Source organism: Podarcis raffonei, chromosome 3 (genome assembly GCF_027172205.1).
Source record: "Podarcis raffonei isolate rPodRaf1 chromosome 3, rPodRaf1.pri, whole genome shotgun sequence".
Taxonomy (NCBI): Eukaryota; Metazoa; Chordata; class Lepidosauria; order Squamata; family Lacertidae; genus Podarcis; species Podarcis raffonei.
This window is the reverse complement of record NC_070604.1, coordinates 18329288-18356978: the sequence shown is the minus strand read 5'-3', so window position 1 is coordinate 18356978 and position 27691 is coordinate 18329288. Positions and strand designations below refer to the sequence as shown.

The 27691-nt window shown below is 44.5% G+C and overlaps 1 protein-coding gene across 1 annotated transcript; it reads left to right on the top strand.

Annotated features, from left to right (window-relative positions):
* The first annotated feature begins 1615 nt into the window (after positions 1–1615).
* NAPB (NSF attachment protein beta) lies at positions 1616–25792 on the top strand. The gene is made up of 11 exons (XM_053380719.1): positions 1616–1828; positions 9568–9647; positions 11585–11701; positions 13540–13586; positions 13719–13796; positions 15035–15090; positions 16521–16605; positions 18013–18117; positions 19388–19456; positions 23173–23223; positions 25512–25792. The coding sequence occupies exons 1-11, from the start codon at positions 1722–1724 to the stop codon at positions 25614–25616; spliced, it is 900 nt and encodes a 299-aa protein (XP_053236694.1). The 5' UTR covers positions 1616–1721; the 3' UTR covers positions 25617–25792.
* Positions 25793–27691: the final 1899 nt, after the last annotated feature.

Here is a 27691-nt window from a genome sequence, read left to right as displayed (position 1 = left end):
TAGTCTAGCAGCATCTGAAGGACTATTGGTTCCCCACCTCTGATATATGACATCACTGGTGCTAAGTCACATACATAAACCAGAGCATTTCTGAAGACAGCCCTGCATAGGGAAGTTTTTAATGTTTGGTGCCAGACTGTGTCTTAATTCGTTGGAAGCCGCCCAGAGTAGCTAGGGTAACCCAGTCAGATGGGAGCAGCATATCCATAAATTATTGTTATCATTATTATTAATTTTCTCCGGTATGTAGCAATCAATATTTCCCTCGTCAGTAATGAGTTTGATGAGGAAGGCTTCAGTTGTCTTAAGAGTGCCAATAGCATCATTTAGAAGAATATAGGTAAAGGTAAAGGGACCCCTGACCATTAGGCCCAGTCGCGGACGACTCTAGAGTTGCAGCGCTCATCTCGCTTTATTGGCCGAGGGAGCCGCCGTACAGCTTCCGGGTCATGTGGCCAGCATGACTAAGCCGCTTCTGGCGAACCAGAGCAGTGCATGGAAATGCTGTTTACCTTCCCGCCGGAGTGGTACCTATTTATCTACTTGCACTTTGACGTGCTTTCGAACTGCTAGGTTGGCAGGAGCAGGGACCGAGCAACAGGAGCTCTCCCCGTCACGGGGATTCGAACCGCCGACCTTCTGATCGGCAAGCCATAGGCTCTGTGTTTTAGCCCAGAGCGCCACCCACATCCCTAGAAGAATATAAATCCCACAATAAATAAGCAGGCGAATAAGTATTTTAAGAAGGGTATGAAAAGTGGTGAGATATTCTTTCCCTTACCTTCCAGATGGCTTTCCAGATTATCCTACAATTTCCTTTGCCCAGCTAACTTTGAGCCTGGCATTGACAACTGGGCAGGAGGCAGACATTTTGTGTTAAGCCATGCGCTGGCGTCCAGGTCAAGGGAAGCCATAGTCCCATTCTATTCTGCCTTGGTCAGACCCCGCCTGGAATCCTGTGTCCAGTTCTGGGTGCCACAACAGAAGGAAACCAAGCCTTATGAGGAGTGGTTGAAGGAGCTGGGTATGTTTAGCCTGGGGGTGGGGAGGAGACTGAGAGGAGATAGGATAGCCATTTTCCAATATCTCAAGGGCTGTCATGTGGAGCATGTATCTAGTTTGTTTTCCCCCCTGCTCAATTTCAGCCGTGTTTATTCAGAAGCAATTCCCGCTGAATTGAACAAGGAATTGTTCCCAGGTAAAGCGTGTGATGCTCTTCTGCAATCTGTCCTTGACTTACAGACATTGCCATGTCACAGACTCTGCCATTCCATGGCCTTTGGAGTGCCAGGATGATGCCCACAAAAAAGTATAATTCATTATTGCGATTATTATTACTACTGATCTCTGTGTAGGGACAGGCAGGTGGGCAGAAACACATCCTGGCGGCGAAGCCAGATCAGGATCCATCCCTGCCCACCCGAGGGAGAAAAGCGGGATCGATCAACCCGGCGCGCGCGGGGTTGGACTAGATGACCCTCGGGGATCCCTTCGAACGGCGCGATCCCATCCCACGCGAAAAGCACCGGGCCGAGCGAGCCCCTGCGCGGCCGCGGAGACACGCCGAGTAGATTCCCAGGCCGGGGGGTTTGAAGCAGGCGCCGCAGCCGCAGGAGGCGGAGCTGGCTCCGGAGGGGCCTGGTCGCCGGCCGCCCTCCGCCTCCTCCTCAGCCGCCGCCGCCGCCGCCGCCGCGCCACAAGCAGAAGGCAAGGGAGCCGCGATGGACGCCGCCACCGCGGGCAGCAAGGAGCGGGAGGCCGCGCATCTCCTGGCCGAGGCCGAGAAGAGGGTGAAGTCCTCGCACTCCTTCCTCAGGGGCCTCTTCGGGTGAGAGTGGGCCAGGGGATCGCGCAGAGGGGATCGCCGCGAGGGGATCGGGCAGGGGGGATCGCCTCTCGGGGCCTGGAAGGGAGGGATCCTCCCTCGCGGGGACCCGCCGCTCAGTTTTAGGCCCCGCTGGGTGCGGGAGGTGGGTCGATCCGCGTCTGCGGGCGAAGGATCTAGAGGATCTAGATAAGATGGGTTTAGAAGGGCAACGGATCTCCCTCCCTTTTGCGACCGAGTGACCGTCGAGCAGATCCCGCTTTTCTCCCAAGGATTGCGCGAAGTGGGCAGGGATGGATCCTGATCCGGCTTCGCCTCCGTCGCCAGGATGTATTTCTGCCATAGCTGTCAACTTTTCCCTTTTCTTGCGAGGAATCCTATTCGGAATAAGGGAATTTCCCTTAAAAAAAGGGAAACGTTGACAGCTATGATTTCTGCCCACCTGCCTGTCTCTACATAGACAGATGAGGAGGAGGAGTAATCATCATCATAATAATGAATAATACTTTTTTGTGGGCATCATCCTGGCACTCCAAAGGCCATGGAATGGCAGAGGCTGTGACATGGCAATGTCAATAAGGCAAGGACAGATTGCAGAGGAGCATCGCACGCTGAGCTGGGAACAATTCCCGTTTAATTCAGCAGGATTTAAGGTAGTTTTGGGCTGCCTTAATGACTTAGCAGAGTTGTGGCGGCATCATCACCCTCCGTGTTTCAATATCAATCCGCGCATGGGATGATGTCCTCTTCTCAGTTGGCAGGTGTGGGTACAGTAGGGAGGAAATAAACTGCAAAACCCCACAAAATCCACCCTGGGATCTGCAAGGGAAGGGTGGTATACAAATTTAATGAATCATCATCATCGGCTCAAATGGAATCATAGCACTGTAGAGTTGGAAGGGACCACAGGGTGTATGTGTGTGTGTGTGTGTGTGATCTAATCTAGTGTTTCCCAACCTTTTTCCAACCGTGGACCCCTTCTGAGCTTGTTTCCTTACTGTGGCCCCCCCATGGACGTAGCCAAGAGGGGCAGCTGCTCCCCCATTAATTAAAAATCAATACATATTGAAATATACTTGGAGTCGAGTGTGAATTTCATGCTCTTTATTCATCTCATAGTAGCAATAAATGAAACTTCCCCCAAACCGTCTAGCTATATATACATTAGTTACACAATGGGCCCTGCGTGATTGGCTAATTCCGGGCTGCTCCTGCCGGCCAATCCAGTTGCTGATTCACTTCACCCAGGAGCCTGATTGGTTGCTCCTGCAGGCCAATCAGGTTGCTGATTCACTTCCACCTAGAGCTGGATTGGGTGGCTCCTGCGGACTAATCAGACTGCTGCATTCTGGATCCTATTGTTCTAGGATTCAGCTCAGTACGTAACACACATCAATACAAATCTGAGGTTCTGCTCCACCCTAACAAAAGCCTGCCTCCTAACCAGATGACCCCTCATGGATTTCACCCCGTGCATTGCAGAGCCTGGCCAATGGTGCTGATGGGCCCTGATCCCCCAGGTACTGGGGTGGATTGCACCCTGTGCCTTGCAGAGTCAGGCCCAGGTTACCACCGGGCCCAGCTCTGGCAGCAGCAACAAGCATCTTGGGCTCATCCAGCCCTACCCATTGCTACCCCATTAGTGCCCTTACCTGACCTGGGAGTTCTGAAACAGAGGCCCTACTGGTTAAAACAGGAGCTGATCGCCCTCTCCTGCCGGAAATAAACCTGGACTACTCCAAGAAAGGACGTGGGTGGCGCTGTGGGTTAAACCACAGAGGCTAGGGCTTGCTGATCAGAAGGTCAGCTGTTTGAATCCCCGCGATGGGGTGAGCTCCCGTTGCTCGGTCCCTTCTCCTGCCAACCTAGCAGTTCGAAAGCACCTCAAAGTGCAAGTAGATAAATAGGTACCGCTCTGGCGGGAAGGTAAACGGTGTTTCCGTGTGCTGCTCTGGTTCTCCAGAAGTGGCTTAGTCATGCTGGCCACATGACCCGGAAGCTGTACGCCGGCTCCCTCAGCCAATAAAGCGAGATGAGCGCTGCAACCCCAGAGTCGGTCACAACTGGACCTAATGGTCAGGGGCCCTTTTATCTTACTCCAAGAAAGTACACATGGTGAAAAGGATCGCTAGGCCATGGGTAGGCAAACTAAGGCCCGGGAGCCGGAGCCGGCCCAATCGCCTTCTCTCTTTTAAAATTTTATTATTATTATTAATTTTATTAAATAATACAAGTATGTCAAAGAAAGAGACAAATTTCAAACATATGCATATAAACACAATCATGCACACATTGTAGAACAATATTGAGAAAACAAGAAAAGAAACAAAGAGAAAAAAATTAGAAACTAGAACGATACTTTCCATAAACAACAATCTCAAATTTGCACTTACACACAAACATGCATTTCCATGCCGCAAAATACAAATCTTGATTAAAATATTTTAAAAGACTTCCACCGCCTACACCACACGTCTGTTATACCTAGTTCACCTTACCTCTGTTCTTCACATCCTTCCTATAGGTTTTTCCCTAATCTATTACTTTATATTCTTTATAGTCTTCACGAGGTTAGTCTAAACACAACCAAATTTTTGTAGTTGAGCCCTGGTTATGCAAATATTCATTTAAACAATCCCACTGTTTCTGTACCATAGTTTTGGGTTTTCGCCTTATTAAGTCCGTCAATTTGGCTAACTCCAGGTACTCACATAATTTACCCAACCATCGCCTTCTCAATCCGGCCCGCGGACAGTCCGGGAATCAGCGTGTTTTTACATGAGTAGAATGTGTGCTTTTATTTAAAATGCATCTCTGGGTTATTTGTGGGGCACAGGAATTCGTTCATTCCTCCCCCCCCAATATAGTCTGGCCCCCCCACAAGGTCTGAGGGACAGTGGACCGGCCCCCTACTGAAAAAATTTGCTGACCCCGGCGCTAGGTCCTGGTGGGCTACCTCCATACCCGTTTGGGATTGGCCAAGTGGATAGCCAGCTAATCAGGATTTTAAAAAATTATAGTTTCCTTCACTTCTCACTTTCCTCTGTGGCCCCCCGGCTCATGCTGTGCCCCCCACATTTACGCATTTTTCACCCGTGGCCCCCTTGGAATATCCAGCGCCCCCCGATTGGGAAACAATGATCTAGTCTAACTGCCTGCAATGCAAGAGTCTGATGTTTGCTACTTCATCTGTTTTTCTGAGGTTTTTACGAGGGCATAGTGCTGAAAATCATTTAGCTGTTCTGTAACCTCTTCTTCTTCCTGGGATATTTGTTGATGCACCTTGTAGCACCTGATTTCTACATTACATCAGGCAAACCTTGAAGAAGTTCTTCTCAGATTATTGGTTAATTGGCAATCATGGATCTGATTCCGCTAATCCGTTAATTCAAATGTATATCTCATTTTGTTCTTAAAGAGATTAGAGCCTCAGTTTGTGCCAGGTTTGTTAAAGCAACTGGATTTACGAACTCCAGCTCTCTAGGAAAGGAGGTGAATTTTACAGAGAAAAGATGTGCTCTGGTCTCGTCAAATCAGTTTGGGTCCTTACAGTTGACCTTGAGTTCTAAAAACAATTGGTGATCTTTCTTTTTTTTTAATCTTGCATGTTGTGGGTCCAAGGTTCCATGGCTAGGAAGCCATGGCTGTTTTTATGTTACATTTTGCTGTCACGAGCATTTATGATGACATTATTTAAAGGGAACACTGTGTTCATAAGACTTCTTGATATCAGTCCATCATAATAATTCTCTTCCAATATTTCTTCAGCAAATGAGCTGTCAAGTGTAACCGGATTTTTGCCAATAGATAACTACAGAACTGATTTAACTTTTTCCTTTCTGTTTATATTTAGGAAGATAATTGTTTTATTGTCTTCTTTTTTTTAATAAGAGGTGTAAGAAAGATAGTTGTAGAAACTCACCCTTTTATTTCATTTCTGCTTTTAAAAAGTCTGCACAGAGTTACAGTATCAGAACATAAGAACATACTAAACTACCTTATAGCAAGGCAGACCAACAGTCTGTATTGTCAACACTCACACACAGCAGCTCTCTCAAGTTTCAGACTGGGGAATTTTACCAACCCTACCTAGAAATATAGGGATGCGGGTGGCGCTGTGGGTTAAACCACAGAGCCTGGGACTTGCTGATCAGAAGGTTGGTGGTTTGAATCCCTGCGACGCGGTGAGATCTCGTTGCTCGGTCCCTGCTCCTGCCAACCTAGCAGTTCAAAAGCACGTCAAAGTGCAAGTAGATAAATAGGTACCGCTCCGGCGGGAAGGTAAATGGTGTTTCCATGCACTGCTCTGGTTTGCCAGAAGCAGCTTAGTCATGCTGGCCACATGACCCGGAAGCTGTACGCCGGCTCCCTCGGCCAGTAAAGCGAGATGAGCGCCGCAACCCCAGAGTCGGCCACGACTGGACCTAATGGTCAGGGGTCCCTTTACCTTTACCTTTACCTAGAAATATTGGGGTTTGAAGCTAGAGTCCTCTTCATACAAAGCAGATGCACTGTTGCTCAGTTTTGGGCCTTCCCCAACACATTGAAGATATGTGGATATGGTTATAGCCCTCTTTTTTGGCTTCTGGCAGATGATGACATAATTTAGTCTCCAAACTCTTCTCTCTAGACTGGACTTGGGGACTGGCTGACAGTGCAGATGCTAACTAACAGAAGCAGCTCTTCATTTATCTGCAGACTCTTATTACTCATTAATTTACAGCAGACACCCCCAAACTAGGCCCTCCAGAAGTTTTGGGACTACAACTCCCATCATCCCTAGCTAACAGGACCAGTGGTCAGGGATGATGGGACTTGTAGTCCCAAAACATCTGGAGGGCCGAGTTTGGGCATGCCTGTTTTACAGTGTTGGCTACCTCTGGAATACAATGACTCAATTTTTGCATAAATTGATTATATTGTTTTCCTACCTCTTTTGCTTTTATCATAGCATTTTGCTATTAACAAGTTCAACCATGTAGGCCATATCCAATATTAATTTGTTTTGGCCATAACTAATGGTTGAGTGAACCACAGTTAGTAAATATATTACATTTCTATATTGTCTGCAAGTATCATATCCCACTAAGGTAACTAAAGGGTCCACTGGTTATTCAAAACCTGATTTTTCCCTATCAAAATAATTTATTGTAGAAAGCCTGATTCATTTAGGGCAAGTCTGGAATGCATGAAGAATATTCAATCTATTCAAGCTGCATCTGCAACATTTATTTTCTACATTTGACTCATCTTATGTGGAGTCCGGAACCATTTAAATAGCCATTTCTAATAATTTTTTGTGCATACTGTAGGATGCCTTTCCACACCCAAACTCACATTTCTTGTGCCATAATTTGCATAAGGTTTTTAGTCACTAATCTGTGTAAGTGCCTCATAATGCCTAGATCAGCTGTGATTTTATATACTTGGCTCAAGATTTTTACAGCTGGCTTGCTAGAAATCATTACCCTGAAATTTGTAGAGTTGTGCAGTGAGCTTCGGAGAGTTACTAATGAATAAGTTACTAATTATATGTTGTACGTGAAAGTATTGACCTAAGGGAATGCAATCACTACCTGTTTCTTCAACAGTTTCCCTATAACTCCTCATTGGTACAATTTTGATATAGTTTTCTAATTGCAGTTAACCCATTTCTGCATATTTCTCAAGATGCTTTCGTCTTCTAGCTCTTTGTTATATTGGATTGCTGTGAACGATGGCAGACCAGGACTTATATCTACTACTGTAGAAACACCAAATTTTAAATCAGCTACTAAAGCACATGTTTGCTAGAAAATTACCCATGTCCTTACTGTTCCAAAGCCATAGGTTGTTGTTTAGTCGTTTAGTCGTGTCTGACTCTTCGTGACCCTTTGGACCAGAGCACGCCAGGCACTCCTGTCTTCCACTGCCTCCCGCAGTTTGGTCAATTCATGGTGGTAGCATGAGTTATTTCATTATGTGAAATAATGGTATAATGGAACCATAACTCATCAAAATACATTTTTGGCATTAACTCGTGTACACACACACACAGAGAAAGAGACTGGTATGTCCACAGCAAAAGATACACCACAAGAGTCAAGATGGAATAGCAGTTAAAGTGACAGAATAGGCCCTGGGAGACCAGGCTTCAAGGGCTAGATGTGATCAGGACCACGGACAGCTCTCTGTGGTGGCTCAATGCAAGGTCAAAGCATCAGTGTCCTTAGAGCAGTGGTTCTCAACTTGTGGGTCCTCAGATGTTGTTGAACTACAACTCCCATCACCCCTAGGTAGCAAGGCCAGAGCTCAGGGATGATGGAAGTTGTAGTCCAACAACATCTGGGGACCCACAGGTTGAGAACCACTGAGATTCTATGCTGCCTAATGAAGTGTCCACTGGCTGCTCTCTCTCCCCCCACCCCCGCTTCTCCTAACTCTGCATAACTTGGCTGTTCGCCTGTCTCTGACTTGTTATCTCCCTCATAGTTTGGCTGTAATTCAACGTGGCCTCCCTTTTCCCTGTCAGCTAGAGGAGAAGGGGCTGGCGACCTCCACCACTCCCCCCTCCTCTTCATTCCAGTCCCTGACACTTATTTGTAAGAGTGATTTTTGAGTTTGAACTCCAGCGGTTCTCAACCTGTGGGTTCCCAGATGTTGTTGGACTACAACTCCCATCATCCCTGAGCTCTGGGCTTGCTGGCTAGGGATGATGGGAGTTGTAGTCCAACAACATCTGGGGACCCACAGGTTGAGAAAGGCTGCCTTGGAGGGTTGCTTCGGGACTGCTGCAGCTGTGTGCGAATCTCAAGTTCCATTTCCTCAGAGCAAAGTTACCTACGCTGAAAGGGCCCATATGCTGTTTTGAAGTCTGAAGCTCTGGTAGGACTGAGAAGCCTTTTGTTGCCCATGGAGGAGGTAGAGCAGCAGTGGAAAGGGACTCTTCCAAGCTGCAGGTAAAGGGACCCCTGACCATTAGGTCCAGTCATGACCGACTTGGGTAGCAGTGCTCATCTTGCTTTATTGGCCGAGGGAGCCAGCATAAAGCTTCCGGGTCATGTGGCCAGCATGACTAAGCCGCTTCTGGCGAACCAGAGCAGCGCACCGAAACGCCGTTTACCTTCCCGCCGGAGCAGTACCTATTTATCTACTTGCACTTGGACGTGCTTTCGAACTGGTAGGTTGGCAGGAGCAGGGACTGAGCAGTGGGAGCTCACCCCATCGCGGGGATTCGAACCACCAACCTTCTGATCGGCAAGTCCTAGGCTCTGTGGTTTAACCCACAGCGCCACCCGTGTCCCTAAGCTGCAGGTAGTTCTGGGATAAGTCCTCTGGGGCTGAGAGCTGCCTCCTTTGGGGGAGAGGATAGAGGTGTACCTGGATTCCAGAGCTATCCTTTGAAAGTTTTATTTGGCGGTGGGGTTAATTCATTTGGAGGCTGTTTCCTCGGATGATCCCTGAATCTGGTCTTCCCAATTCTTCATTGAAGGACCCCTCTTCATTGGACCCCTCCTCTATTAGTGGTGTTTGGGTCACATTAGTAAAAATGCCCATATCTCTCTGTTGTCTTCAGGCTTTCATTGTGCAAGGCAGAGCATTCATTGTGCAGACAACTACCAAGGACTCACAGTTGTGTAATGTAAACCATTTATGTCATGGAATCAGATTGAGGCTTCCCTTTCATACCTAGTTGTTTCCTAGCATTAGAAATATCTGCCTCCTTCCAATTCCTTTTCTCTTTCTGTCCCCTCCCCCCATAGAGGAAATTCAAAGGTAGAAGAAGCATGTGAAATGTATACCAGAGCTGCAAATATGTTCAAGATTGCCAAAAACTGGAATGGTATGTATGGAAATGTTTTCTTCCTTTGCAGAAGGAGAAGGCCAATGGATAGTTGTAGAGCTCCCATATAACTTTATGATGCCCCATAGATATATGGGGTAATTTATTCCAGCTGTTTGATCAGAATTAACATTCCTTAATTCCACATGCAAGCATGATGCAGCCATTCCCCTTTGGCTGATAGCCTAAGTCATGGTTTGCTTGCATTGAATTTTTAAAGCCACTCATCTCTGTGTATGCTAGATAATGACTCTGCTGTTTGTTGATGATTCATTCTCTTTTCCCAAGACGAAATCGAGGTGATTCAGAAGCCCTTTCCCTTGCTTTCAGCTCAGCCCTTGATTGGTTCAGAACTCATTATTTCTGGATAAGTTAATTTCTCAGAAACTTGTGGAGGGATTGGCTGCACACTAGTACAATTCATTTAAGCTTATCAATGTGTCTTGTTTTCCCTTATTGCCTTTTGCATGTCATCTATAAACAGATGCCTTCTCCGCATTGGTCCTCCAGCCGTCATTTTTACCCTAGAGTTGTATATTCAATCAATCATCAATCTTTATTACGGTCCAGAGACCCAACAAATTGTTACAAAGCAATACACAATTCATACAGCCTAGCTCCAGGTTAAACAAGCATTTTGTTCAGAATATAGGGATCATTGGTTCTTGCAACCACCGATAAAAACTTTGCCACTGCTAATGTTCTAGCATTTGTTCCGTCTTCCAATAGGAACCTGACATAGTGAGCCTCTGATTTTCCCCTGGAAAGGTACCAGCAAGGGTAATATCAGTTCAGCCCTGGCTTGCTCATATTTTGCACAGTGCAACAAAATATGTTTTATGGAATCAATGTCTTGAGCACACGAGCAAAGTCTGTCCTGGTAGAGGACTCCTCTCAACCTACCATCCAACACTGCAGAAGGAAAGACGTTTAGTCTGGCTTTGGTGAAAAGCCTTCGATAGTTCAGTACTATCAGGTTTTTAATGTAAGATGTTAACTTAAAGACATGCCCATATTGTACGCTTCTCAGCCTTTTGGCTAAGATCAAGTGTAGTCGTATACTTAAAATATAGCATAATTTCAAATGTTTCCCTTTCTTCTACACCTTTCTCACGGTCTTTGTGAATGCATAGTATATTTCTAGCTGGAACAATTGCATTGTTACAGAGGATTTATTTGTGATAATTAAAACTCCTTTAAAAGTATGGCAGGGGTGGGGAGCCTGTGGCTCTCTAGATCATGAGTAGGCAAACTAAGGCTGGATCCGGCCCAATTGCCTTCTAAATCCAGCCCACGGATGGTCCAGGAATCAGCATGTTTTTACATGAGTGCAATGTGTCCTTTTATTTAAAATGCATCTCTGGGTTATTTGTGGGGCCTGCCTGGTGTTTTTACATGAGTAGAATGTTTGCTTTTATTTAAAATGCATCTCTGGGTTATTTGTGGGGCATAGGAATTCGTTCTTTTTTCAAAATATAGTCTGGCCCCCCCACAAGGTCTGAGGGACAGTGGACTGGCCCCCTGCTGAAAAAGTTTGCTGACCCCTGGATGTTGTTGGACTTTAAGTCCCATCAGTCCCAGTCAGGAAAGGCCCATGGTCAGGGACGATGGAGCTTTCAGTCCAGCCACATCTGGAGGGCCAGAGGTTTCCCACCCCTGAAGAACATAAGAACATCTTGTGTTATGTAATTAATTCAGAGACAGATCCAGAACAGAGAAAATTACAACAATCATTGCAAGCTGTCCAGAAACATCTGCACTCTTCCAAGCTAGAGCAAATAATAGGCTATCTTTCAGTGTGAGCCTGAATTCTGTATTTACAAAGGAAAGTATTGGGGGGGTGTATGTGGGAGAGATCATTGTCCTTTTTGTCATTCAAATGGCTTCTTATAACAGTATCTAGAGATCATGTGATTTGGGGACTGTTTCTTTTCCAGCTGCAGGAAATGCATTTTGTCAGGCAGCCAAACTCCACATGCAACTACAGAGTAAACATGATTCAGCAACCTGTTTTGTAGACGCAGGCAATGCTTTCAAAAAGGCAGATCCCCAAGGTAAGACGCATATTGTGCATAGTACAACTGTCTAGGTTGGTATTTACCTATGTTGAACGAGGCATTTAGGTAGGACGATTACATATAAAGCTCTACAATTTGTAGCTTGGAGATTTTCCTAAGCCAAGGCAGCCAAACGAAACTGTACTCTCCTGAAAATAATATATCATCATGAGCAGTCCTGAAAGGTCCCATGGGAAACTCGGAATAAATATAGTGTTAGGTCCATTTCACACAATTGTTTTAGGTGCAGTGGGGTCAGTAATAATTGTGGGATATGAATGGGTTTGTTGAATGACATATAGCTGACTTTTAAGGATACTGAAAAGTGTGTAAGGCTCCAGCCCTATACATATTTACCTGGGAGTAAGCCCCATTGAACTTAGTGTGGTTTGCTTCTGAGTAGACATGCATAGGGTTTACTGTACATATATTGTGCTAGGATGCATAATAAAACATTAATCCTTCCAAACTGTTTCCCTCCTTAAAGAATAGTGAAAAATAATACGATATCTTGCTATCTGTTTTTAAAAAATAAATCTTAATGTTTTCCCCAAACAAAATCTGACTAAACATTTGCTAATCAATGACAGTTTCCCCCCCTGACTGTTCATGTCATTTTAAAGGTTTTACTAACACCCAGGCTATGTGTATTCCAGCTAAGATTATCCATGCTCATGTGGATATTTACATGCCTAGATCCTGGATTATATTAAAGGTCCTATATGTGATGGGAAGAGAATGAATGAGTCTTAGGCTTGTTGCAATAGTACACACACACACACGTGTGTCTGTGTGTTTCACGTATACAAGGGCCTGTATGAATTGACTATGCCTTAATTCAGTTTGAAGACGCAAGTATTGCATCCTACAAATGTTTTATTGTGTTTTTAATATTCTGTTGGGAGCCACCCAGAGTGGCTGGGTAGGCCTGGACAGATGGGCGGGATATAAGTAATAAATTAGTAGTAGTATTATTACAAATTAGGACTGGGACGGCTGGGAGGACAGCAGTAGATGGCGCCAGAGTCAATTACAGGCTGAGCCAACTACTGTATTTTTTGCTCTATAAGACACACCAGACCATAAGACGCACCTAGTTTTTGGAGGAGGAAAACAAGAAAAAAATATTCTGAATCCCAGAAGCCAGAACAGCAAGAGGGATCGCTATGCTGGCTTCTGGGATAGCTGCGCAGCCTGCGTACGCTCCATAAGATGCACACACATTTTCCCTTACTTTTTAGGAGGGGAAAAGTGTGTCTTATAGAGCGAAAAATACGGTAATTCTAGTTTTGCCCCCTTCCTCCTCCCTGCTGCATTCTACAAGGGAAAAGGTGAGACTAAGGAGGAGAAAAATGACAGGCCATGTTGCTTCATCAACTGGCTATAAGAAGGCAGGCAGGTGGGGGCTGACTGAGGGCAAACTGAAATTAGTGGGGCCATTTGCCTGTTTACCATTATGGCACAACCTCCATTGCACATGAGTGCTGGGGCGCATATATTGAACATGTTCTCTTCATCGGAGGTGGCTGGTGTCTTTGTCAGCCAGTTCCCTCAGTGGAAGTATATAGAGAAGCTCTTGCAGATGAGAGACTTCCAATAATTATGTCAGAGCACCTGTGCTCAAAAGGGATCTCTGGCAAGGGGCATCACTATCTTACGCATACGTCAGAGGGTGAATGGGTTGAGTTGCTATTAGAATTTAAGAATGACCGAGGTTCCGAATGCTGAATCTAATGATCTGAGCAAGCTAGTTCCTTTTACTTGTGAAATAAACCATGTTTGAATGACTGTGCTGATTTTATTCATTATCTCCCCCTAAAATGCATACGGTACAGAGGCTATCAACTGCTTAAATGCCGCCATCGATATTTACACAGACATGGTAAGAAACCCTAGGTGCTAGGGTTGGGATTCCAGTTCGTGACCGTGCAGATTGGTGTTAACTCTTTGGTTCAGCTGTCTTTGTGGTTGGCGTTGAAAAGAGAATAATTAGGTCAACTACTTCTCTTCCTAGGGCCGATTTACTATTGCGGCCAAGCATCACATTACCATTGCGGAGATTTATGAGTCTGAGCTCGTGGACATTGAAAAGGTATGCCCATTAAGTTATCTGAGTCCCTTGTGTACATGTTAAGACTCTGTCAGAATAGTCTGAAAATATTTAGATTGCAACCCTGTGCACACTTCTCTGAGCACAGACATAGTCCAGCAAGCCACACAGAATACTCTTGTTGTTGTTGTTGTTTACCGTATTTTTCGCCCCATAGGGCGCACTGGCCCATAGGGCGCACCTAGTTTTTTTTGGGGGGGGGATAAAGAAAAAAAATTATTTTCCCCCCCGCAGGCGCAGGGCTGGGGCGGGGGAAGCCCGAGCTTCCCCTGACCCCAGCCCCCAGAACAGGCTGCTATCCGCAAGCCTAGGGAGCCCGGCGGTAAGTCGCGCCGGTCTCCCCAGGCTTGCGGCTATCTGCCCGAAGTCGCGCAGCTCTCCCACGGCTTGCCGAGAGCTGCGCGAAGCTCAAAGCATGGGGCGCACTGAGCTCAGTGCGCCCCAGGCTTCGGGATTCAGGAAGCTCTCCGCAAGCCGTGAGAGAGCTGCGCGACTTCGCGCCGGGCTCCCACGGCTTGCGGATAGCTTCCTGAAGCCTGGAGAGCGAGAGGGGTCGGTGCGCCTGCATTCGCCCCATAGGACGCACACACATTTCCCCTTCATTTTTGGAGGGGGAAAAGTGCGTCCTATAGGGCGAAAAATACAGTAGTTGTTTAGTCGTGTCCGACTCTTCGTGACCCCATGGACCAGAGCATGCCAGGCACTCCTGCCTTCCACTGCCTCCTGCAGTTTGGTCAAACTCATGCTGGTAGCTTCGAGAAAACTGTCCAACCATCTCATCCTCTGTTGTCCCCTTCTCCTTGTGCCCTCCATCTTTCCCAACATGTGTCTTTTCCACTGAGTCTTCTCTTCTCATGAGGTGGCCAGAGTATTGGAGCCTCAGCTTCAGGATCTGTCCTTCCAATGAGCACTCAGGGCTGATTTCCTTAAGAATGGATAGGTTTGATCTTCTTGCAGCCCATGGGACTCTCAAGAGTCTCCTCCAGCACCACAGAATACTCTTAGCTTACTCAAATGATGGCAGCGGTAGTGGGAAGTATACAAGAAGATATTTTCAGATGGAGGAATCCTTTTAGCAAAGGCAATAAAAGTACATTAGAAATACAGCCACTCCACCTATGACACTGTTTTATTTTTTGTCCTTTTCCTAGTTTGAAATTTGTTTTTGTTTTCTTCAGTGTTGCATAAGTTATGGAAAGCCACTGTTTTGCTTTCTTTAGGCTATTGCCCATTATGAACAGGCTGCAGATTACTACAAAGGGGAAGAATCCAACAGGTAAGTTTTCATAAAATAGCTACTCTTAGTGTTCAGTGTATAAATCTAGATTACAGTCGTACCTTGGTTCTCGAATGCCTTGTTTTTGTTTTGTTTTTAAACTTTTTTTATTCAAAATTAAAACAAAACATATTATCCAGAAACCTATCATCCTTATTTCCCCCCCATTTTTCCTCTCTCGCCCCTCCCTCCCCCACAAAACCCACCCCCCGACTTCCCTCAGTTCCAGTCTTTGATTTCTCTAAAAATGCTGTTTTCTGCATGTTACACAGTTGTATAGATCCTCAAACTATTTAGCTGATAATTATCAATAAAAAGTTTGTGAATGTTTATTCAAAACCTGCCAATGAGTCCAGTTCACTTTGTTACATCTTCAGATACTTTGTAAAGGTTTCCCATTCATCCTTAAAGTCACAGTTATCCTTGTCCCGTAGCTTGTATGTCAGTTTTGCCAGTTCTGCATAGTCCATCAATTTTTCTTGCCATGATTCTTTAGTTGAGGTTTCTTCAGTCTTCCATCCTTCTGCTATTAAAACTCTTGCAGCCATTGTTGTTGCATACATGAAGATGTTTTTCAGCTTTTTTGGCAGATCTTTCCCTACAATCCCTAACAAAAATGCTTCAGGTTTTTAAACAAATGTTAAATGGATCATTTTCTTCAATTCGTTGTATATCATTTCCCAAATTTTTAAAATTACCTTACAATCTCACCACATATGATAAAATGTCCCCTCCTTTTCCTTACACTTCCAACATATATTTGAACTAGTTTCGTACATTTTCCCTAACTGCACTGGTGTTGAGTACCATCTGTACATCATCTTCATGTAATTCTCCTTCAATAGGGAAGGTTCTCAAACGTCTTGTGACTCGACGTTTTGGCTACCGAATGCCACAAATCCGGAAGTGAGTGTTCCGGTTTGCAAGAACCAAGGCACGACTGTACTTCTGTTTTGGCTTTTCTTTTGACGCTATAAAATGGCATTCTCTCTTTCCCATGCTGTAAGGTGCAACATAACACCCAAATCCTAAAAATAGCTTTTGTGGATTGGCATTTTGCTTGCCCAGCTGCCAACTTCAGTATCAACACCCCAGATTCCTATTGATGTGATGACAGTTGGAAGTTGGCCAGGGATGGGGACTCTGTGTCCTTCCAGATGCGGTTGGACTACAACTCCCATCACCCCTAGACCATTGGTCAAGGATGATTGGATTTGTAGTCCAACCGCATCTGGAGGACCACAGGTTTCCCTTGATATAGATATATCGTATGATGACTGAACACCAGTATCCTTCCATCTGTATGCATGGGGTCAAATAATTTCCTAAGGAATTGAAGCTTCTTCATCAGTCGTACGTTGATCCATTTTGCATTTGTTTAGAAATCCTTACTTCTGTGCAATTCAGTTAATTCTACCTCTTGCTTCTAGTTCTGCTAACAAATGTCTGCTGAAGGTGGCTGGGTATGCTGCTCAGTTAGAGCAATATCAGAAGGCAATTGAACTCTTTGAACAGGTAGGTTCGCCACATTCAGTGTCACAAAAGGTAGAGAATAAATCATAGGCATACAATCCAAAGAATTGTCCATTTATTCCTGCTCATTTCTTAACAAGTTACTGATCCCCAGGAAGACCTCTCCACTTATTCCATTAAGCTTACTCAGGAGTTGTCAGAAGCTTTATGAAAGTCTTACGTACAGAATGTCATCTGGATCGCCTCTGTTTGTATGCTTATTGGCACTTACAAAGAAATAGAAAGGGTTAGTGAGGCGGGACTTACTCTTGCAGAAGCCATGCTGCTGGTTCTGCTTCAGCGAGAACTGCTGTTTTACATGCTTGGGAATTCTGTTTTTAACCAGTTCTCCTGTAATATTGGCCTGTTATAAGGCTAATTGGCCTTAAAATGAAACAAAATGTAAGTGTTGATCCTCAAAAACCACATCAAATAACCACCCCACCCGCAAAAGAATGAACAGCAAAAATAAATGACCCAAAGTTGAACCATTAGTGCTGCCCAAATGCCCAGAAGAGTACCAATGTCTTTGTTTGGTTCCAGAAGGATGACAAAGTCTGTGCCAGGCCACCTCAGTATTTATGAGTTCCCACGTACTTTCCCCAATGGGATCACTTCCAGGGGCTTTCATAGAATTGTAGAGTTGGAAGGGACCACGAGGATTGCCCAACGTGGGCCTGAAACCCACAGCCCTGAGATTAAGAGTCTCATGCTCTGCGGACAAGCTCAGGACCCAAACAACACTGGATCATCATTACTGATGCTATTTTGTTGCACAGTACTGTACTGAGAATATGACTCTTGGCGTATAAAATATAGTTCTCTATTTGTGGTAGAGTGAAATGTGTTGTGAAATTGAAATAATATTTTAAAACTAATGTATTTTTATTATTAAGGGACGCGGGGGGCACTGTGGGTTAAACCACAGAGCCTAGGACTTGCCAATCAGAAGGTCGGTGGTTTGAATCCCCGTGACGGGGTGAGCTCCCGTTGCTCGGTCCCTGATCCTGCCAACCTAGCAGTTCGAAAGCACGTCAAAGTGCAAGCAGATAAATAGGGACTGCTCCGGCGGGAAGGTAAACGGCGTTTCCGTGCGCTGCTCTGGTTCACCAGAAGCGGCTTAGTCATGCTGGCCACATGACCCGGAAGCTGTACGCCGGCTCCCTCGGCCAATAAAGCGAGATGAGTGCCGCAACCCCAGAGTCGGCCACGACAGGACCTAATGGTCAGGGGTCCCTTTACCTTTACCTATTATTATGATTATAAACAAAGTGAAGTTTGGAGTTATGGGACAACAAAATGCTGGCATTTCAAATAGAATGAAAGGGAATCACAAGGAACTGGATGATATAATAGCGTTTTGGATTTTACTGCTCCTAATTGGGCTAAATGTCTGTTTGCTCTCTTTAGGTTGGAACAAGCACTATGGATAATCCATTACTCAAGCACAGTGCAAAAGATTACTTCTTTAAAGCTGCCCTGTGTCACTTTATAGTTGATGAGTTGAATGCTAAGGTTAGTGCAACTCACTAAGTACCATCGTTGTATAGGCCAAGATGCACCCTCGTTTGTACAAAGAATGTACAGAATCAGTTGACTAATGTTAAACCATCAATACCATCTGCTCATACTGCTGTTCTTTCTGAAATGACAAGTGATCACTGTACAAGCCCTACTTGAGTGTCATTTTTTTATTATTAAGTACAAATTAGAAAACATGCATATTCACAACAAAAGAAAATACAAAAGAAAAAGAAAATACATCTAACCAAGGGGAAAAAATTAGAGAATATTTTGTCTCTTTTCATATTTACAGTTATTTATACCTCTATAAAATGCTATTCACAATAAAGCAGTGAAATGAAAGATAAGATATCAGAAAAAAAGAAAAAAGAACAAAGAAAAAATAAAGAAGTAAAAGAAAAAGATCATAGGTGAAAAATTGTAAAAGTAGATAAGTACTCACAATACATAGCCGTTTCCCAACTATATTTATATTCAATTGTATAATTTCATCTTGTCCTTATCTACCTTAAATAAAGTGTTTTTTAAAAGATATATATAAAAAAGACTTCCACCGTTTACCTCACGCGTTTTTAATAATCTGTTCGTCAGAACCTCTGTTCTTCATATTTTCCCTTTGGATTTCCTTAATGTCTCACTTTGTATTTTTTATATTACGCACAAGATTATTCTAAACACAACCAGATTTAAAAAGAGAATGGTTGGGGAAACTTTGCGAGTACCTGGAACTAGCAAAACTGATGGATATAATAAGGAGAAAATCCAAAACTATGGTTATGCAGCAATGGGAGTTCTTAAATGATTATTTACAAAACCAGGGCTCGACTACAAAAATCTGCCCTACTTGAATGTCCTTTTCTGTGCTTGCTTATGGTAATGTGAGACTATGAAGAGTCATCACAATTGCCTTGTGTTTTCTTGCCTTAAACCTTTAATGGCAATCACATATGTCTAAAGCCAGTCCTGTCTGTTTGAAGTATGGAGGTGTAGTTTCAGGTTTGAGATAAAACAGATGTAAGTTTGTAACACAGGACTGTCCTATTTATAAAAAGCAAATACAAGTGCCTCTCACCATACCCTTTCATATTCTAAATGCATTTCTCCAAATGTGCTAAGTAATTTTAATTTTTTTCAACCCTTGCATTGTGATCCATCTCCAAGAAATAGTTTCTGGTAGGTTTAAGGACTAAACTAGATGATATGCAGGGGATCTGCCTGGCTCGATGAAATAGGAAGCTTAAAATTTGCTGCTCTCTTTCAGCTTGCTCTGGAGAAGTATGAAGAAATGTTCCCGGCCTTCTCAGATTCAAGGGAGTGTAAACTATTGAAAGTAGGTGAAACTGCATGTGTTTGAACGGGTTAAAAATAGAAAAGCGTTGCTGGATTTCCTCTTGTAGCATTCTAATTGTCACATGGAGATTGCCAGATTCCCGGCGTGTGGATAAAGGAGATACGAAGCCGGCAAACAGAATGGCAGTTGCCATATACGTATAATCTCTTTTGGTGGGATTTGAAGATGTGCTGTACCGGTTGTTGCTAATAAGTGATTGTAGTAATGTCAGGGGGTTTAATCCCACCATGCTGACTGTCAGGGAAGAGTTAGAGTTAGAAGATTCTGAGGAGGGGAGATACAAGCCAGCTCTAGCCAGGAGGTTAGAAAAAAGAGCGGGAAAGCGAAGGGAAGGGCGCCTTCGCCATTTTGAGAGTGGCTGGTCATGGAGAAGCAGAGCTCAGAAGGTATCTGAAAGAAGTGACTCTGAGGAATAATATTTAAGAACCGTTTATAAGAATGTTTTGTTAATACGCAATAAAAAGTTTTATAAAAGAACAAGAAGCATTTGTGTGGTGATCTGAAGAGGACAACGACCAGTCCTGACACTGACACCATGTAGTAATGTTCCAGCCACTCGCCCCTCCCTCACCCGCCCTACAATCCAGCAGGACCAGGCTTAGAGGAACGGTGGTGTGGAAACATATACTTTTTACAGGACAAAACACATCAAAAGGGTAGTTGCTGCCACCACTCCCTTGTACCAGGGCACCAGAAGACTTAACCCAAGGGAGAAGGTTATTTTTCCTAGTTACCAGCTGCCCCACCATGCAAGTTGCTTCTACAAAATGCAGGCAGAAATTCAACAGGTTCAGTAGGCGGCTAATTAGTCAGGCTCTGGATTCAGACTTCTCCCAGAATGGCACACAGGACAACAAGAAAGTTCTCTTTTTAAAATTGATTTAAAAAACAAGATTAAACATACTTAAAAGTAGGCACATCTCTTATAGCGTTTCAGACAGAAAAAATAAGAACATTATAGAGTATTGCTAGCTAAACGTACTTACAAAGCGAAACAATAGCAAAGTTAGAATGGTTCAAAAGTCCTCAGTTGAATCTGCATCTCAAAAACAGTAGGGATCTTCATCACAAAGACATGCATAGGAATGTAGCAAGACGACTGTCAGCATGATGGCAAACTTACAGGAGGGCAGATTGCAGAGCGCGCTCAGACCTCCTTTCCTAGGGTCTTTATTTCTAAAACCCCACATGGAAACGGAACTCAAATCCAATCAAAAATCTTGATTATGTTTAAATTCACCAATGGTCAGCTAGTTGGCTAATAACTTAGCTTGTAACAGCTGAGGCTTGTTAGTTCTTAAGACCTTGGATCAAAGATTCCCTCCCTAAATTTCTCAGAGACTCAGCAGATACACATTCCTGGGGTGATTAGGGTTGATGGCTCATTCACACCCAGACAGCATCTTAGGTACCAGGTGCTAAAACACCACTAATCAACTTGGAGAGTTTCCTTCCTGCAGATGCCTGAGATAAACAATTTACACTTCCAGAGACGGCAAGTCTCCACAGGCTGGCTGGGGCTGATGGGAGTTGTAGTCCCAACAAAATCTGGCAGGCTCAAGATTCCCCACCCCAGCCTCAGAAAGAGGGAAAGGGGTCTGTATTTCTCCTCCTCCTCACTTCTGTGCTTCCTTTGGTTCTGGAGAAGCTCCGGAGATCTTTCCTCCTCACTCCTTTTGAATAAACCTACCACATTTGCTAGCCTCAAAAATGGTTTTGCTAGCCTACTACGGACTTCTTCCAGTGGCCTGCAACATTTCCATGCCTGCTTGTTCCCTATGGCTTTAGGGGCGTAAATACTAGGCCTTGTAAACAGATCTCCAAGCTACATTCATTTCCTCTTCCACTCTGATACTCACAAGTAGACCTTTGTTTATCAGTGTGGCATTCGTACAGAGCCCCCGGTCGTCTCACGGACTATTGACCCGTACACCACTAATCCGCTGCCACCAGCTAGGTCCTCCCTGGTAAAATCACTTCAGCCTCAGTCAGGTTCTCAATTAATAAAGAATAGTGTATTTTATTTCAGACACAAGCAAACTTTAACGGCATTCCCAACTTTGTTGCTCTTTACTTTCTTAGTCTTATTTTCCTCTCTCTATCTCTTCTACCTCCCCTCACTCAAGAACCCACTGCCCTAACTGTCTCTCTATTACCAACTGCCTTTCCCAACCAGCCAACCCACTAAATCCAACCAACTACCCACCAACAACTCACTCAAACATTGGGCTAAGCCCTTTTATACACAGATAGGCTCCGCCTCTGGCTTTCCTATTGGCCTATATTTTTAACCCTATCTCTCCCCCCTGTTCAAACATTTTCTAAATGAACGGGCAAACGCCACAATCAGTATGCCCTTTCCAAGCTTATTTTAGACTCTGCTCCTGATTGGGGTACCACTTCAGCCCACATTTTTGATAGTCTTGTGTTCACCCAACCCCTTCCTCCCTTCATCCCTTGACTCTCCCCCCAACATCATTTTTCTGAGCCACAGCCCAGTGGAAGAGAATATGTTTTGCATGCAGAAGGTTTTCGGGTTCAGTCCCTGGAATTTCCAGGTCGGCTGGGAAAGACTCATGTCTGAAACCTTGGAGGAGGCACTCTGAGCAGGACTAGAGATGTGAAGGTCTAGAAAGAAGAAATGATAGTTTTGGGAATTATAGGGACTACCCAAACTGCATAGAAATTTATTCATCTATGCGACTACGGCGGCAAGAATGTTATTTGCCCCCAAATGGAAAGAAGTCTCGCCGAAAGAAGAATGGATACAAAAACTTATGGAATACGCAGAAATGGCGAAACTTAGTGGAAAAATAAGAAATCAAGCTAACAAACTTTTTATAAAAGAATGGAAATGGTTTATTGAATATTTACAAACAAAGTGTAAACAGATAAGTTGGCGGGATTATTGTAATAACCTGCAGCTTGATAAGAGTGTACATTTAAGGTAGATGAATAAATGATTAAGTTAAGTTAATTTGGAATATGCAGAAAAGAAAAATATAAATTTAAAGAACTGCAGAAAGAGGGGGGAAGGAAGTCGAGCATTGAAATGTTAAATTGATTGTGAAATTATTGAAATGTATAAAATTGAAAATCATAAGTAAAAATTTAAAAAAAGAAAAACTGGGAAGGACACAATTCTCCCTCTCCCCATATTTCCGTCTTTCCCGTATTTGTTTCTGGAAAATTGAGGAGGGGGCGAAATAATTGGATTTTTTCTCCTTCAAATTTTCTGGGTTTTCCCCAAGGCCTTTACATTTCTAGTTGGTACTGAGCTTGATCACCCAAAGTTCTGATGCAGAACAAGACAGCTTTCTTCCCCTGACATAGACAGACCTAGCTCCTAGGGATGGGGACCACAGCACCATGTAAATATTTTCTGACACTTCAATTCCCCACATTTCTCTGCCTGACTATGAGGTCACAATTGCTGTGATGATGGGTTGATGCAGGCACCACATCCATCCTTTCAAATCCATCATAGTCCTGGGATAAACAACTTTGTATATAACAGGCTATTGCTAAATTGAAGGGATACATTACCTGGTAGTTTTTAGAACGCCTTCAAGTTGCAAAAGGCCTCTTTCAGTTTTACAGAACCCAAACAGGATTACTTAACAAATCTGTCTTCCTTGAGAGATGCAGTAACATTGTCACTTCTGCTGTTTAATCTGTTCATGTCATCCTTCTAGAAATTACTGGAAGCTCACGAGGAACAAAACTGTGAAGCTTACACTGAAGCGGTAAGTAGACTTCTGTTTTACTTGGACACGGGGCAGGTTTCATAGGGCCAACTTAAAAAAAAGTAAAATAGCCAGCACTGTTGTAACCACAGTACATTCGAAGCAACAGAGACATAGAGTTGGTTCCAGATTAACAGTACAATCTTAGGTGGTCACTTCACTTACCCACACACCATACACTTAAAGCACATGGCTTTTCACCAGAGTATCCTGGGAACTGTAGCTTGTTAAGGGTGCTGGAAATTATAGCTCTCTGAGGTGTAAAATACAGATCTGGGGGGGAAGCAGGGCTCTTTTAAATGTATTGTGTGGATGTGCATTTTCGGGTAATTGTATAGCAGACATGTCCAACGCGTTGATCGTAATCAGTCAACTGGTCAGTCGCTGGATTGATTTCTGTCGATCACAGGCCAAGAGAGATGATAATAATAATAATAATAATAATAATAATAATAATAATAAATTTTATTTATACCCCGCCCTCCCCAGCCAAGGCTGTGCTCAGGGCAGCTAACAAGCAATAATAAAAACAAGTTGAATGAATACAACTTAAAAACAAGATTAAAATACAACATTAAAATGCAGCCTCATCACAGGAGGAGGGGAAGGAAATCAAATTGACTCCAAGCCAAAGGCCAGGCGGAACAACTCTGTCTTACAGGCCCTGCAGAAAGAAATCAGATCCCGCCGGGCCCTGGTCTCATGAGGCAGAGCGTTCCACCAGGCTGGAGCCAGTGTTGAAAAGGCCCTGGCTCTGGTTGAGGCTAATCTAACTTCCTTAGGGCCCGGGACCACTAGGGTGTTGCTATTTATGGACCTTAAGGTCCTCCGTGGGGCATACCAGGAGAGGCGGTCCCGTAGGAAAAGCCTTCTTCAGCCTGCCCCCACAAGCCCAGCTCCTCTCCAAGGCAGCCCAAGAGAGCACAGCATGCTCCTCGCCAGCCAGAATGGCGAAGGTTCCAAAGTTGGGCATGAAACACGCACACACACAACAAAGGCAGAAGGAGAAGCGAGTGGGCGCAAGGTGAGAGCAGGGAGGCGCAGGCTTATGCAGACAGAGAGGCTGGGCGAGAGAGAGAGAAGCCCTGCGCACTGCCTCCTCAGAGAGAGAAAGGCCTGGTTTAGGTTTACTCGAAAGGAAGGGGTGGGTTGGATCCAGGGGAAAGGGCTTCTACAGGTTTCGTCCAGTTCTTAAGGTGGTGCTTGAAGGCTGTCAACTCTGCAGTTGAGTTTACCCAATTCCTCTTTCAAACTACAGTGGTACCTCGGGTTACATACGCTTCAAGTTACATACGCTTCAGGTTACAGACTCCGCTAACCCAGAAATAGTACCTCGGGTTAAGAACTTTGCTTCAGGATGAGAACAGAAATCGCGCAGCAGCGGGAAGCCCCATTAGCTAAAGTGGTACCTCAGGTTAAGAACAGTTTCAGGTTAAGAACAGAGCTCCAGAATGAATTAAGTACTTAACCTGAGGTACCACTGTATGGGGGAAACCGCTGTGATTGACATGTGCCCCTGACTCATTTGAAAAACAGCAAGAGTCCTGGGGTACTTTAAAGACTTAACACATCTATTATGGCACGAGCTTTTGTGAACCACAGTCTGTGCATAATGTTCTGATTATGGAGGCCCCTGTCCTTAATGTAATTTTCTTTAAGTATTATAAGGTAAATGGTAAAGGGACCCCATTAGGTCCAGTTGTGACCGACTCTGAGGTTGCGGCGCTCATCTTGCTTTATTGGCCGAGGGAGCCAGCTTACAGCTTCCAGGTCATGTGGCCAGCATGACTAAGCTGCTTCTGGCGAACCAGAGCAGCGCACGGAAATGCCGTTTACCTTCCCACCGGTGTGGTACCTATTTATCTACTTGCACTTTGATGTGCTTTTGAACTGCTAGGTTGGCAGGAGCAAGGACCGAGCAACGGGAGCTCACCCTATCGCAGGGATTCGAACCGCTGACCTTCTGATCGGCAAGTCCTAGGCTCTGTGGTTTAACCCACAGTGCCACCTGCGTCCCTTTAAGTATTATAGAAACAAGCAATTACAAGTATATAAAACATGTTTTTTAAAAAAATATATTGATTTATAAGCAAGGTGCGGCTTCCTATTGGCTGCAGGAAGCTCCTGCAGCCAATTGGAAGCCGCATCGGAGGTTCGGGTTCCAAAGAACACTCACTTCTGGGTTTGCGGCGTTCGGGAGCCAAAACGTTCAACTCACAAGGCATTCGTGATCTAAGGTACAACTGTACTTGCTTTGCTAACAGGTTATGTTACCCTCTTCTAATTAGGTTAAGGAGTTTGATTCAATATCTCGCTTGGATCAGTGGCTGACGACCATGTTGCTTCGCATTAAGAAATCCATTCAGGAAGACACTGACGGGGACCTCAAGTGAATTGTCAGTACAATTTGTGGCACGTGACATGTCTGCTGAAGTATACTGTGTTGTGGCCAAGGACCATTATGGGATACTTGGATCAATGCTTCTAGCTTAACTGACTGGTGTCTTGTTTAGTACCCTGTTGTGGCTCGTTCGGTGTAACTATGGACATGAACTATATATATTTTCAAGCCCTCGTGTTTTTGTTTTCCTTCTAAATGCGGCCTGATCTATGCATATTTACTTGCAAGTAAGGCCCTCTGAGATCAGCATTCCCCACATCACTGTCCATAGGATTGCTGCCTTACAGTGCAAGGCATCTTTACTTAGAAGGAAGCCCTCTGTGTTCAATTGGACTTTCTCCCTCGACTTATTCATTGTGTCTTATAAATCCAGTCTGTTGACATGAAATGCTAGCCAACCTGAAATTTAGGCACACTTACTGTGCAATCCTATTCCTGTTGAGTCAAGTCCCACTGGCTTCAGTGGGGTTTACTGCTTTGTAAGTACATGCAGGGATCCAAAGTGTATCTATATTAAGCCTCCTCTGGCTCAAAAACAAGCAAGGGTATGAACCATCTGGAATGCAAATTTGACCTTAGCCGAAATGATTACACGACTTACAGGGGGAACGTCTGTCTATCTGGACGACATGAATGAATCAGAAGGGTTTCTTCTAAATGTTAGTTACATAATTTGTGACAACTGATGGTGGTTCAATTCTCGAAGCGTTTGCCCTGCTCTTTGCTTGCTTCTTCCTGCTTGTCCAATTATGATCAGCAGCGCTGATGCAATCCACGCGCATCAGTAGTCTGAAAAGATCTGAACGTACGCAGTGATGGTGATACAGTTCTGGCTTTCACACAAACCTATGTGTGTTGGAGGTGCCCTGTGGAAGTTTCAGTCAGGGTAGTTGTGGGGTCCAGAAACATAAACACTATGAGTCACTTCAAAAGGGGTGCGAAGGGGGGGTGAATGTTACCATTTTTTAAAGTGACTAACAAGCAGATCCTCCCCCCTCCTCCCTTTCTGTGGCGACATTTTCTTCTCCAAACTGGGAGCTTCTACACCAGGCATAGGCAAACTCGGCCCTCCAGATGTTTTGGGACTACAACTCCCATCATCCCTAGCTAACAGGACCACTGTTCAGGGATGATGGGAACTGTAGTCCCAAAACATCTGGAGGGCCGAGTTTGCCTATGCCTGTTCTACACCTTTGATCCATGAGTGTATATATTGTTTATGACACACCGGTAGTCATAAACGAGCTGTATTTTAGACTGCTCTTTCAGGGGTGTGTGCATGTGCGTGTGTGTGAAATTGTGAGGAATTGTGCGTTTTCAGTCGTGCTGGTGGAAAGCCTGTGGTTTTTTTTATATGCCGTGTGCATATGTGTGTCTCTGGGCGTGTGCTTTGTAGCATGTAGAACTACCAAAAAAATAAAAAATAAATCAAGGTTGAAAAATGCTGTCAGCCTTTCCATAGCAGAAGAGCCAGTGTGCTTTTCCAGAGCTGTTCTATAGGTGCAGCTGAATGAAGGGAATGGCATTATTGAATGGGCTTACAGTTGCAGGTAGGGTTTCCCACTGTATAAATTCTCTACAAGCAAAGTGTGCTAGCCAACAGCCTGGGTTAGAATCTTCCTGCCTGCTGGACTAGGGTTAAAAATAAATAAAATAAATGGCACCCCTTATCACCTGCAGTGCAGAGAGATGCAGTCTACTCTTACTTGTCTCATTCTGCCCAAATATGAACCTAGCTTGCTGTATATTTTGCAAAGAGTGTGTGTGTGTGTATAGCCTTAGTAATTTGCTACTGGCCTACTTTAGCAGTTCAGCTCAAAAGAGTTCATTGCCACTGACTTTCCCATTAACTGCTACCCTCCTGCTGGGTTGGCTCCAGGCTAGGTTCGTAGAACTTCCTTCCCATTGAAATCAACAGGACTCGATTGAATAAAGACTTGACTTTTCGCCTGGATTTCAGGGAGACTTTGGCGCAACCAGCCTGGTCTGGATCCAACCCATTGTGTCTTTCTGCTGGGAAACGGCAGCAAGCTTTCGCCAGATGGCCTTTGGTGGAATGCAGGCATG

What these genes read in the sequence shown, in the direction of transcription:
- NAPB (XM_053380719.1), top strand. Translation starts at nt 1,722, where the DNA reads ATGGACGCCGCCACCGCGGGCAGCAAGGAGCGGGAGGCCGCGCATCTC. An exon ending in CAAAAAGGCAGATCCCCAAG is followed by an intron (nt 11,702 to 13,539) that starts GTAAGACGCATA and finishes CATACGGTACAG; the next exon opens with AGGCTATCAACTGCTTAAAT. An exon ending in TTGATGAGTTGAATGCTAAG is followed by an intron (nt 18,118 to 19,387) that starts GTTAGTGCAACT and finishes GCTCTCTTTCAG; the next exon opens with CTTGCTCTGGAGAAGTATGA.